Source organism: Stegostoma tigrinum, unplaced genomic scaffold (genome assembly GCF_030684315.1).
Source record: "Stegostoma tigrinum isolate sSteTig4 unplaced genomic scaffold, sSteTig4.hap1 scaffold_55, whole genome shotgun sequence".
NCBI lineage: Eukaryota > Metazoa > Chordata > Chondrichthyes > Orectolobiformes > Stegostomatidae > Stegostoma > Stegostoma tigrinum.
Genome location: NW_026728483.1, coordinates 2,631,020 through 2,644,374, shown reverse-complemented (window position 1 = coordinate 2,644,374; position 13,355 = coordinate 2,631,020). Strand labels below are relative to the sequence as shown.

General features: G+C 41.4%; 2 protein-coding genes across 2 annotated transcripts in view; both read left to right on the top strand.

The window, feature by feature from the left end:
* LOC132208859 (utrophin-like) overlaps nucleotides 1-9,371 on the top strand; it is a 122,251-nt gene extending 112,880 nt beyond the window's left edge. Inside the window, exon 4 of the mRNA XM_059644173.1 lies at nucleotides 9,318-9,371. Coding sequence (XP_059500156.1) covers nucleotides 9,318-9,371 — 54 coding nt within the window. The remainder of the gene's footprint in view (nucleotides 1-9,317) is intronic.
* A 34-nt stretch (nucleotides 9,372-9,405) lies between these two features.
* On the top strand, nucleotides 9,406-13,306 carry LOC132208867 (utrophin-like). Its single transcript, XM_059644181.1, has 3 exons — nucleotides 9,406-9,475; nucleotides 9,748-9,914; nucleotides 13,141-13,306. Exons 2-3 carry the CDS (start codon nucleotides 9,793-9,795, stop codon nucleotides 13,304-13,306), a joined length of 288 nt encoding a protein of 95 aa, XP_059500164.1. The 5' UTR covers nucleotides 9,406-9,475; nucleotides 9,748-9,792.
* Nucleotides 13,307-13,355: the final 49 nt, after the last annotated feature.

Sequence of the window (13,355 nt, the reverse complement as noted above, 5' to 3'; positions counted from 1 at the left end):
TCAGACTCTCTTAAAGTTCTACTACTGGTGCCTTCCAACCTGAAGACTGATGCAAAATACTTGTTCAGTTCCTCTGCCATTTCTTTGTTCCCCAACACGACTTATTTGGCCCCTCTTGAAATTTTCTTTGGATTTTCAGGGGTGTTTTACAATAACAATATCTACTTTATTGTGTTGACAAATGGATTATTTAGATCATCACAGAAACAAAAAGCAAAATTCATCAGTACTCTCAATTAACAATCATATATATATATTAATATCACAATCAATGCATTTCCATCAGGTAAGCACGTAGCTGGAACTTTCTAACCTGGCAGTTTTCACTTTTCATTTCTCAGATTTCACTCTCAGACAGAACAGTTGATGTTGACACACTGTTCATTAAAAATAGCATCCACTGTATTTTTCCCCATGTTGTAGCTCGTGGGCTTGTGTCACCTTAACCCATAGAGTCCATGTTCATTTTCAAGCAAGTTATTACTTTCGTGATTTCAGGTGTTACATTCAGAAGGGTACCATGCTGCAATTCGAGCCTGCAGTTTCCAGAGTCATCCCAATGTGGAAGATTTTGAAAAGTATCTAAGTTTCCCTAATTTACTTGTCTTTTAGATCCAAACTGATGAAGACCACGGTCCAGATTTCTGTTCTTAACAAGAATGCCTATTTATTACAACTGCATAGATTCTAGCTACAGTCAGATATTTACAAACATTGGACACATATCTGTACAAATTAAAACTGTAAGCCCCCTGTTAACTCATCTTCCTGCAGACAAACATCGAGGGGAGAGGGATAAAACATGGATATTATAGGTGTAAAAGAAAGGCTAAGTAAGCTGTTCAGTGGTCCCTGTTCACAGGATTTGCAAAGATGATCTTGAGGATATAAAACAAATGAATAAATATCCCGGAGTGACTTATTATCTATTAAAACATGTGTTGATGATATGGCATTGCTATGATCATAAAATAGAACGTTGTCCAATTTCCTATGAGCATTACCGTAGTTTTCATTTGTATTCTCCATGTCGGGAACATACTTAATTAGTACTTTACTGATTAAGTGACCTTTGCTCATCTACAGTGTTCAGTTGCAAACAGCCAATAGTTTATTATTCTAATTTCGTAACTTTGGTTTGGAATTTTGTCATAGGAAATGTATTTCACCTACATTACCCTGTGTAATTGTAGCCAATCCTCCATTGGCAAAGAAACACAACTACAGAAGTTAATAAAAGAAAGAAGTGCATTTATGTAGCTCATTTTATGGTCTCAGGCATAAAAAGTACTTTATAGGCAGCTAAACTACCTTTGAAATGTCGTCACTGATGTAGCATAAGAAAACCTGTTGTATTTAAAATAGTCAGAAGTAAAGAAATATGAAATAATAAAGAAAGAAGAAATAGTAAAATAGATATGAAATTATGAATGTAAAGAAATATAAAATCTTCAGCCCTTTGCGAGTGGAGACGTAGAATCAGGAGATGCAGAGTCAGTATGGAGCCTACCAGGGAGGAGGCAATTCTGGATCTGGTGTTGTGCAACGAACCGGATTTGATCAGGGACCTTGAAGTAAAGAAGCCATTAGAGATAGTGACAATAATATGATAAGTTTTAATCAGCAATTTGAGAGGGAGAAGGGAGAATTGGAAGTGTCAGCATTGTAGTTGAAGAAAGGGAACTATGGAGCGATGAGGGAGGAGCTGGCCAAAGTTCAATGGTTCAATACCGTAGCAGGGATGGCAGTGGAACAACAATGGCAGGTATTTCTGGATATAATGCAAAAGGTGCGGGATCAGTTCATTCCAAAGAAAGATCCTAAGGGGAGGCAGGGGCGGCCGTGGCTGACGAGGGAAGTTAAGGACTCTCTAAAGATAAAAGAGAAGTATAACATAGCAAAGGTGAGCGGGATGCCGGAGGACTGGGAAGCTTTTAAAGAGCAACAGAAGATCACTAAAAAGGCAATACGCGGAGAAAAAAATGAGGTACGAAGGAAAACTGACCAAAAATATGAAGGAGGATAGTAAGGATAACAAAGTGTGGAGCTGGATGAACACAGCAGGCCAAGCAGCATCTCAGGAGCACAAAAGCTGACGTTTCAGGCCTGGGTGAAGGGTCTAGGCCCGAAACGTCAGCTTTTGTGCTCCTGAGATGCTGCTTGGCCTGCCGTGTTCATCCAGCTCCACATTTTGTTATCTTGGATTCTCCAGCATCTGCAGTTCCAATTATCAAGGAGGATAGTAAAAGGTGTGTTGAAAAAAAAATGGTTAAGACTAGAATTGGGCCCTTGAAGACAGAAACAAGTGAATTTATTATGGGGATCAAGGAAATGGCAGAAGAGTTGAGTAGGTACTTTGGAACTGTCTTCACTCGGGAAGACACAAGCAATCCCCCAGATATAATAATGGCTGAAGGACCTAGGGTAATGGATGAATTGAAGGGTATTTATGTGAGGCAAGAAATGGTGTTGGATGGACTGTTGGGTCTGGAGGCTGATAAGTCCCTGGGACCTGATGGTCTGCATCCCAGGGTACTTAAGGAGGTGGCTCTGGAAATCGTGAACGCATTGGTAATCATTTTCCAATGTTCTCTAGATTCAGGATCAGTTCCTGCGGATTGGAGGGTGGCTGATGTTGTCCCACTTTTCAAGAAAGGAGGGAGAGAGAAAACAGGAAATTATAGATCGGTTAGCCGGACGTCAGTGGTGGGAGCAATGCTGGAGTGAATTATAAAAGATGAAATTACAACTCATTTGGATAGCCGTAACAGGATAGGTCAGAGTCAGCAGGAATTACGAAGGGGAAATTGTGCCTGACTGATCTTCTGGAATTTTTTGAGGATATAACTGTGAAGATGGACAAGGGAGAGCCAGTGGATGGGGTGGACCAGGACTTTCAGAAAGCCTTTGATAAAGCCCCACAGAGGAGATTAGTGAGCAAAATTAGGGCACATGGTATTTGGGGCAAAATACTGACTTGGATTGAAAATTGGCTATCTGACAGGAAGCAGAGAGTAGTGATAAACGGGTCCCTTTCGGAATGGCAGGCGGTGACCAGTGGGCTACCACAAGGTTCAGTGCTGGGACCGCAGCTGTTTACAATATACATTAATGATACAGATGAAGGCACTAAAAGTAATATTAGCAAATTTGCCAATGACACAAAGCTGGGTGGCAGTGTGAAATGTGAGGAGGATGTTATGAGAATACAGGGTGACTTGGACAGGCCAGCGGAGTGGACGGATGCATGGCGGACGCTGTTTCATGTGGATAAATGTGTGGTTATCCATTTTGGTGACAAGAACAGGAAGGCAGATTACTATCTAAATGGAGTCAGGTTAGGTCAAGGGGGAAGTACAACAAGATCTAGGTGTTCTTGTACATAAGTCAATGAAAGCGAGCATGCAGGTACAGCAGGCAGTGAAGAAAGCTAATGGCATGCTGGCCTTCATAACAAGAGGAATTGAGTATAGGAGCAAAGAGGTCCTTCTGCAGCTGTACAGGGACCTGGCTTAGAAGGATGAGAGGGTGTCTGATTGAGACGTATAAGATTGTTAAAGGATTGGATACTCTGGAGGTAGGAAGCATGTTTCCGCTGATGTGTGAGTCCAGAACCAGAGGACACAGTTTAAAAATAAGGGGTAGGGCATTTAGAACAGAGTTGAGGGAAAACTTCTTCACCCAGAGAGCAGTGGATGTATGGAATGCTCTGCCCCAGAAGGCAGTGGAGGCCAAGTCTCTGGATAGTTTCAAGAAAGAGATGGATAGAGCTCTTAAAGACAGTGGAATCGAGGGTTATGGGGATAAGGCAGGGACAGGATACTGATTGTGGATGATCAACCATGATTATAATGAATGGTGGTGCTGGCTCGAAGGGCCGAATGGCCTACTTCTGCACCTGTTGTCTATTGTAAAAGTTAATTGTATAAGAATGATTAAGACGGTCCCATATTTCTGGTGTTGGCAGCTTGTTCAGATTGGGAAAGCAAGGTTGATCTTGATTCTGCTCCTGTTTGTTACACAGAAGCCTCTTCGAGTAACAATTCTTGCATGTTGATGGGACGTTGAAACGCAGGTAGATTATCATGATCACTTGTTGAAAATGGATAGCAGCTAGTAGTTCTCTTTCCTCTCAACCAGTGACCAGTAGGCAATGGTCAAACAACACCTAACCCAGAGGTCACAAGCTCCCCTGAGACATGATGTCAGTTGAGTCTCATGAATAACTACCTGCAGATGAGTTATCTGTCGATAAAGCATGGTATTAAATCTCACATATACTGCTCTCAACCGTTTTATTCGAAGTGTTTATCACTCGTTGCATCGAAACAGATCACACAAACTGAATTGGCATCTGCACAAATACCAACATACAAGTTCCATATAGTGGCATTTTGTTTAAAGTTGTATTTATAAAATGATCGGGTGAAGTATTAATCTTCACAAATCATATTAAGATGCTACAGAAATCTCTGGAAGTGAGAAATTTGTTTTTTGATTCAATACATGTGTGACAAATGACAATTCAAAGAGATCTTTGTTTCAGCTGGAGTGGGTTGCGGAGTCGGCCTCATTCGGGGCATTTAAGTGACTATTAGACAGGCATATGGATGGTCATATAAGATAGGGGTGGAGTTAGATAGACCTGAGGTTTAGGGTAAAAGTTCGGCACAACATTGTGGGCTGAAGGGCCTGTACTGTTCGATGTTCTATGTACCTTACGCTGTATTCAAATAAGTAAAGTCAGTCAGTGACGTTCTGCAACTTCCTTTTCCAGAAGTATGAGTGGAAGAATCAGAGTGCTTTCTTTGAAAATTGGCTTGACGTGACTCTACAAGGGTCATCTGGAGGAAAAATACAAGTGTCAGTACTAAATCTATCATTGCTGATACACATGTAAACTGTAGATTTAACTGTATGTAAACTTTGTTCAACAAACTAGCACACTCAATAAACTGACAAAAATTATACACCAGATGTTTACTGTATTCTCATCATCTTGTGATGTATGGTGAGGATGCAAGTGAAAAGGCACTCTGCCAGTAAGTTTTAATTGAGGCAAAGTTGCCTCATTACTGAAGTCATTTATGCTGTAAATGAGGGAGAACAGTGATGTGTATATCCCAGATAATAAAATGTGAGGCTGGATGAACACAGCAGGCCCAGCAGCATCTCAGGAGCACAAAAGCTGACGTTTCGGGCCTAGACCCTTCATCTGATGAAGGGTCTAGGCCCGAAACGTCAGCTTTTGTGCTCCTGAGATGCTGCTGGGCCTGCTGTGTTCATCCAGCCTCAGATTTTATTATCTTGGATTCTCCAGCATCTGCAGTTCCCATTATCACTGATACAATGTGTATATCCCATGCATTATGTTCCTATTATTGAGTGTGTTTTTTGCGTGTGTGGACCTATTGATCAACTGGAATTTTTGATTATTCAGCTCATTCCTGGTACCGCAGGTGCTGTTTAACAAAAGGTTTGCTGTATTAGTATATTTCTGTATTTAGTCACTGCCACATGAGTGTTAAGTCATAACTTGGTCTGTGCAGAATGTGCACAGTGCATTCCTGCAAGATAAATGATGCGCTACATATGTATGATGCTATTGTTTCTCAAAGGCACTAACCTTAGCGGCTGTTTTTGTGACCAATAATGTTTTCATCATTCGCACTGGGAAAAAGATTTGGAAGTGCTGTATGACTCTACTGCTCACTTGCAGAAGTGATAACACTGAATGTGAGGTAATGTTTTTGCCCATTTGTTGTTCTGTTGGTCAGCAATGTATCTCACAAACTAATGGGCATATTTCATTGAAAGCTGGTACGTACGGGTATGGTCCAAGGAAGAACTGATTAGTTTTTGACAGATCCAGATTTATTTCTCTATTTTTTAAAGCAACAGTTAAAATTGGTCGGATAGGCAAATGATCATCTTTCTGGAATATTATTGATTGATTTAGAATGTTGTGGATTGTGTCAGCCCTGATAGTAGAATTTGTCATAACTATCAAAACATGAGCAGATTTTTGAGAGCAGATTATCAAATTGGCCTGAAGCTTTCTCAGTGAGATGGAAGCTTTTAAGAAAAGGATTTATTTTATCGGCCTTGCATTTACAAAGAATCAGTCAAGTGGAGAAATGCCTCAAAGAAAAGCTGTGTAATTATAGTCTCATGGATGTTTTTTGCACAGGAGGAGGCCATGCGGTCCGTAGTTCCTGCACTGCTCAACAAAGATCTGTCTGCATCGAACTCACTTTGGCTCATAGCCCTGGAGCCTACGGCAACACAAGTGAATATCTAAATACTTAAATATTCAGACACTTTCTGAATCAGCCACACTTTCAGTCAGTGAGCTCAGGACTCCCACCACACTGGGAAAATAGGTTCTCCTCAACTCCCCTCTTAGCTTTCTACCTGTGAACTTCAATCTATGCCCCCTGTGTATTGACATGTCTACGAATGGAAAAAGCAGCTTCCAGTTATCCTTTCTATGCCCTTCAAAATCTTAAACATCTTTACCAGTTCCCCTTGTCTGCTTCAATCTTGGCATCGGTCAGATGGGCAGGTCAGTGGCAGATTGATATAGCCTGAAGAAGGATTAAGATAAGAGAGTACTTAATGTGGCAAAGCCTGTCGTGCCCGATGGAGGTCAGCAACGGCAGTCAGCAGTGAAGTCCACCGGCAAGGATGGGCGGGCCTTAGCCCAGCGCAGGGGAATACGAACCGTCATGGGGGAAGCCTCGGTCAGAGTGTCTGAAAACTCCTGGCTTAAGAAAGGACTGTAATGTTTGACTTTTTAAACTTTTGTTTTTATTTTTCTACTGTTATACTAAGAAGACTGTAGTGCTGAACTTTTTAACGTATTCAATTATTTTTATAACATAGAGCATGGAACGGTACAGCTCAGTACAGGCCCTTCGGCCCACGATGTTGTCCCGAACTATTACCCTCATCCCAAGGTCTGTCTCACCTCCACCACTACCTTATACTGTCATCCATGTACTTGTCTAATGGCCGATTAAATGCCCCTAATGAGGCCGACTCCACTACCCTCTCCGGCTTTGCGTTCCACTCCCCTGCGACTGAGTAAAGAAGGATGGATAAATTTTCTACATTTGCAACTGAAATTTCGTACCGAGGTACTTTGTACCTGAGATGGCACCGTCTGAGGTGGCATTGCACTCCTGTACCCTGTATTGAATATGTGTGATAATAAAACCTAAGTCGAAATCTAATGCATAGCAGGACACTGGGAAGCTGAGAGGAGAAAAGGGATCCTAGGGTGCTAGTTCATAAATTCCTGAAGGGGTCAGGTCAGGCTAGTAAGGGTTGTTACAAAGACATATGGGACATCTCCCTTTATCAGATGGTAAGAGTGGGGAGGTCACTTTGTGCTGTTTAAAAGTTTGGTTAGGCCACAGCTGGAGTTGTGTGTGGCATTTTGGTCACCACCCATCAGGAAGGATGTGATTGCACTGGAGGGAATGAAAAGGATGTTGCATATGTTGGAGCATTTTAGCTGTGAAGAAAGGCTGGAAAAATTCAGATTATTTTCTGTGAAGCAGAGAAGTTTTCGGGGTTGAGTGGAGGTCCTGATAGAGGCATATAAGATTATGAGAGGTAAAGATAGGTTGAGTAGAAAGCATTGTTCCCCTTAGTTAAATCATCAATAACGGTAGGGCATAATGTTAAAGAGAAACACGGGAAATTTAGCGGAGGTTTGAGGAAAATCGTTTTCATCCAGAGTGTGGCAAAGGTCTGGAATGCATTGCCTGGGAGGGAAGTTGAAACAGGAAACCTCACACCCTTTGAAAAGTACTTGGATGAGCACTTGTAATGGCATAATATTTTTGAGAATGGTCTAGTGTGTAAAAATGGGACTAGTATATGTCGCAGTGTGTTTTTAGAGGTACAGCCTTAGTGGGCCGTAGGACCTCTTCTGTACTCTATGATTCCATGAGAACCCCCAGCCCAGGCAGCATCTTGGTTTTTTCAGTAATGTCCAGGATCACACCCTTCATAGTGTGATCCCTTGCCTTGTTAGCCCTCCCGAGTTCGTCAGCTCACACTTTTCCTGGTTGAGTTCCAATTGCTGTGTCCAGCTGACCAGTGTGCTGATCTCCTCCTGAAGTTTATTCTTTCTGTCTGTCAACCAATTTTGGGTCCAGTGTACCACTTTGCCTTTGATCCCATGGCTGTTATTTGCATGACCATTCCGTCGATATCCTCCTCAAAAAATTAGTCATTCACTTGCAACACGGTCATACACACTGTGTTTAAGCCAAAATGATGAATCTCGTTGACAAATTTCAAGGGTCCTTGTGGCAAGCCCTGCACAACCCCACTCAAAGCAAACATCCTGTCAAATAGATATCCCTCTACCATCAATCACCCTGTGCTCTCTGCCTCAGCCAGTTTTGGCTCCAGCGTGCCTCTTTGCCTTTGATCCCGTTGACTGTTGCTTTCTTGATCAGTCTGCCAAGGGGGGCTTTACTAAGTCCACATCGAATGCATAAGCTCATCAACACTCCAACATCTCCTCAAAAAAGGATCAAATTTCTGAAACGTGACCTCACCTTAACAAATCCATACTGACTATCCCTGATTAGTTCATGCAAGTACATTCTACCCCTAAGAATGCCTCTTTATAGCTTCTCCAGTGCTGAGATTATTCTGACTGGCCTTTAATTTCCTGGTCTGTTCCTCTCTCCATTTGTTCATCGTAGGACAATGTTCATCGTCCTTCATGACTTCACGTGTGATTGACAAGGGTTTGAAAATTGCTGACAGGGGCCCAAATATCTCCTCCCTCACTTCCCTTGCTCGCTGGTATACATTTCAGTTCGGCCTGTAGATGTATCCACTTTTAAATTTGCTGAACCAGCTGCATCTTCCGATGTCTAAACTTCTGATGTTCCTAGGTCCTCTGCCCTGATATCAATACTTGCAGTGTCCTTTTCCATTGTAAAGATTGACACAAAGTATTCATTGAGGACAGTGCCCATGTTTTCCAGGTCCACACAAAGATTATCTCTGTGAAAAGAACGAGGAGATATTAGAGAGGTTTGAGATTTACAATCAAGAAAGAAATGACTTCCTTGGAGAATCATACAACATACACTGTCCATTGGTGCCAAGAAACAGAAGTTTTTGTTTCCACAGTTGTTTGCAAATAGCCAATCAAGATCATAAAATAATGTTTTAAGATAATTTACAAAGCAAGGCAATTGAGGAAGATATATTGGATGTATTGAACTCTTAACTACCTCCCTTAAGTTTCGGAATATCAAGTTTTTTCTTATGGATAACTTTTGCAGACCTCTTCAAACAAGGAGCTGAACCCACAGAATTATGTGACCAACAAAGCCTGAGCCTTTTGCTTCACAATGCAGGCCAGATCCCTCGGCAGCTGGGTGAGGTACCTTCATTTGGAGGCAGCAACATTGAACCAAGTGTCCGCAGTTGCTTCCAACATGTAAGTGTGCTCTGCGCCACTTCAGAAGGTCAAGCGGGTCTACTTGCCAGTATGAATTTTGTGCTCATTTTCGGTTTGAATTAGTTCCAGAGGCCAACATGTACCACCACTAATCCAAGGCTATCATGTTTATAAATAGTCAATGTTTTTAATCATTAATTTAATAAAAACAATGTCAGAAACCCCAATGATAGTGTATTAGATATGTCTGAGGATAGCGGATGTAAACTTGACATAATTAATCATGCAGCTGATCTTTTATTTTCTTCTAGGGCCAGAACAAACCAGAGATTGATGTTAAACACTTTGTAGAGTGGATGAGATTGGAGCCTCAGTCCATGGTGTGGCTGCCTGTTCGACACCGTGTGGCAGCTGCTGAAACTGCAAAACATCAGGCTAAGTGTAACATCTGCAAAGAGTACCCACTCGTAGGTTTCAGGTGAGATGTGCAAACCAGCAGAAAGTTAGAGGGAGTTAGTTTTTAAAGAAAGCTTTTACTTTAGATGTTCTATTAGAAACTCCATCAGTCAACAACACAACTGAGATCATCACAAAACCCGAACAAATTCATGGACCAGAGAAGTAATTAGGACAAATTAAGTATCAACTTCTTTACCTTAATTTTTTGTGAGAGGTGAGTGCTGCATGCTTTTGGTATTTTGTTCGCAGTTGCATTGATCACAGACACTGTGGCTCAGAACGGATTGTGACTCGACTTCCGGTTGGTTCTGTAATTTGCAATTATTGGGAATTTACAGAAAGGCCTTTTTATTAGTCCTGTAATCAGTGTGTGTGCATCCTATGAAAGTGATTGCTGTGTTGTTGCTAAATGATCGATAAAACTTCTTGTCCACAACTAGTAAATTAAATTGCAGATTTGGACAGGATTTCTAAGGGGTAAATTGAACCTTTTTGGTTAACTATTCTCCTACATTTCTAAGATTGGCCATCTTGGAGAAGGTGCGTGTTACTGCCATTGATCTGATCAAACAACTCTCTGTCTGAGAAGAACTGGAGTGAGAGCCCAACTGTGGATGAAACTATGACTGCCGTAACTAAATCAAGAGCAACAACGACCCGGAGTCAATTGAATTCCATCTGAAGCTTGAGGAATGGTGGCCTAACTCTGAAGGCCAAGATCTGTTAGCTTTTCATGGACTATGAGGAACAGGGCAGGATTTCACAGAATCTTTAAGATGCCATATCTTGTACAAAACTGAAGGAGAAATGTCAGATTGCTCAAAGAACCATGAGATCACCAGCCTTTGCATTGCTGGGAAGATTCTGGCAAGGTTACTTCTGAATAGGTTTATACCACCATGGCAAATGAAAACCTTCCGTGCGAAGGGAACTTTGTGAAAATGTTGGAGAGAGACAGAGCAGGACCAATTTACAATAACGATTCCAGGGTTGAGATATCTCATTATGAAAATTGATTGGAGGAATTGGGACAGCTTTCCTCGAAGATGCTGAGACTTAGAAGAGATTATTTTGAATCTTGCAAAATCATTTGAGGTCTGGTCAGAGTAGACGAGGGGAAGACTTTGCTACTTGTGACAGAATTGAGAATAAGATGCAGAGGTTTGAAGTGATTGACTAAAGAAGTAACTGCAGTGTAAGAAATAGCTTTATCACAGTCTATAGAATGCATTACCTAGAGGAGGCAGTTTCAGTAAAAGATGCAAGAAAGCACTAGTTGATTAATTAAAGAGAAATAATGTGCAGGTTAAGGAAAAGGCACTAATTTGTGATATGTATTTGGAGATCTAGTTCAAACATGATGGACCAAATGGCTTCCTTTTACTGTGATTTGGACTTAAAATTACTTTAAAGTAAAGTGTAATTGGCTCTGGGACACGGCGGAAAAGGGTGAGGTAAACAGGACGTGAGTGATCACAGACTTGACAGTTCGAGGGACAGATAGGAGATTTTGTAGCCGCAATCAGGAATCCAAACACAAAACTTGCATGAAAGAACAAAGAAGAGGAATAGATTCAGTTGCCCCGAGCGAAGACTGTGACCACACCTTCACCCGCTGTTGGAGAATCTGCCTGATATGAATGAACCAACCACCAATAGGTCCGCAACCAAAAAGCACAACTTTCCTCGCGTGTTCATCCAGTGAGAAGCACCAAGAGGAAGGCAGCCTTTTTCCTACATTTTGTAAGCTTGACCATTTGGGAAGAGAGCCCCCCTTCTCTGACATTCTGTTCTCTAAAGATCAAATGTATTGGTTCCTGATGTTGCGTGAGGCCAGTGAACTTCCACAATTCTACCACACTGTTGCTTCCAAATCTATTTCTTTCCTTACCATCTTCTCATGTTTCATCTTCTCAATCAACCGTCTGTCTGTGTTTCTTCCGAATGTTGTTCAGAAAAGTAATTCCTTTCATCCCTTTAACTTCCAAATTATGTTTGTTCCTCACGGAAACTGGTATTCTGCTTCACTTTATCTATTGCCTTGAAAATTCTGGACTAATCTGTAATTGACAGTGAGTTTCCTGTTAGCAGTGCTATTTACAAGAGGATTAACTGAACTTAACCACTTCAGTGCATAATTTAATATTGCCTTGCATATCTCCAAAAATTTTAAGAGCCTGCTGTTTGTACTTTTATGTTGGTTTTCATGGCTATTTAGTTTCTGCTCACACATTTGAGTGCTTGCTGAGTCTCAGAGTTTGGCTTCATGACAGGAATCCTGAAGGCAATATCCTCTGTTTTGCACCATCTCATCGTATTGATGACCAACATTCTGTATGCAGTTCTATCCATTCATCTGTTGATAATTTCACACTACATTGATCAAGTCCTTCCATTTCATGAGAACATTTTCCATTCTTGCAAGGGATTTGGCTATCACTGGTGAAGTTATCATTTGTTGTCCTTCACTAATTGCCGTGGAACTGAGTGGATGGCTGGGAGGGTGGTTCAGAGCTACCTACATTGCTGTGGCTCTGCAGCCACATGTAGTGGTGTAAGGATGATCGAATACTCCCCGAAAGGACATGAGTGAATCGGATGGGTTTTTACCAACATTTGTTGATAGTTTCATGATAGTGTTGCTGGAAATAACTTTTAGTTCTGAGTATTTTTTAATGAAATGTAAATTTGACCAGCTACAGTGTTGGAACATGAACCTACATTCTCCAGAGCATTTAGCTCAATGATATTGCCACTATACCACTGTGACTCAGCCATTATTGCAGTTTATTTCTTCGCTATTTCTTCTCTTTCCCTGGAGTACTTCCCTTCTGCTGTCTGAGCTGAAAATGTGTGTCCTCCTCCTTCAGTGTTGCCTTTACAGCTTCACATGTTACAATCGCTGCTTGTCAGATTTACCTTTTCCAGGAAGATTCTGGCAAGGTTACTTCTAAATAGGTTTATGCCACCGTGGCAGATGAAAACCTTCCATACTATGGGAACGTTGCAGCGCAGAAGCAATTTAAATAATTCCAGGGATGGGATATCCCATTATGAAAATCGACTGGGGGAGTTGGGACAGTTTTCCTCGACTGACCTAGCATTTGCTTCTCCCCACACAATTTTGCCGTTTCTTCAAAATAAAAAAAATACATAATTTAACTACTTAACTTGCATTCCTTGGATGGTTAAAAATATCCAAACAAAAATGAACATTTCTCTTACTTCTTGTTCTTCCTTAATAGGTGCCGCAGCCTCAAACACTTAAATTATGACATCTGCCGAAGCTGTTTCTTTTCGGGACGCACATCCAAGGGGCACAAGTTACATTACCCAATGGTGGAGTACTGCACTTCAGTGAGTAATACATTGTTCCACTTGATAGAATTATTCCGATCTGTGGAAACTTAGGGATTTAACCATTTAAATACAATCTGCCCTCAAAGTTGAAGTAGTTTGC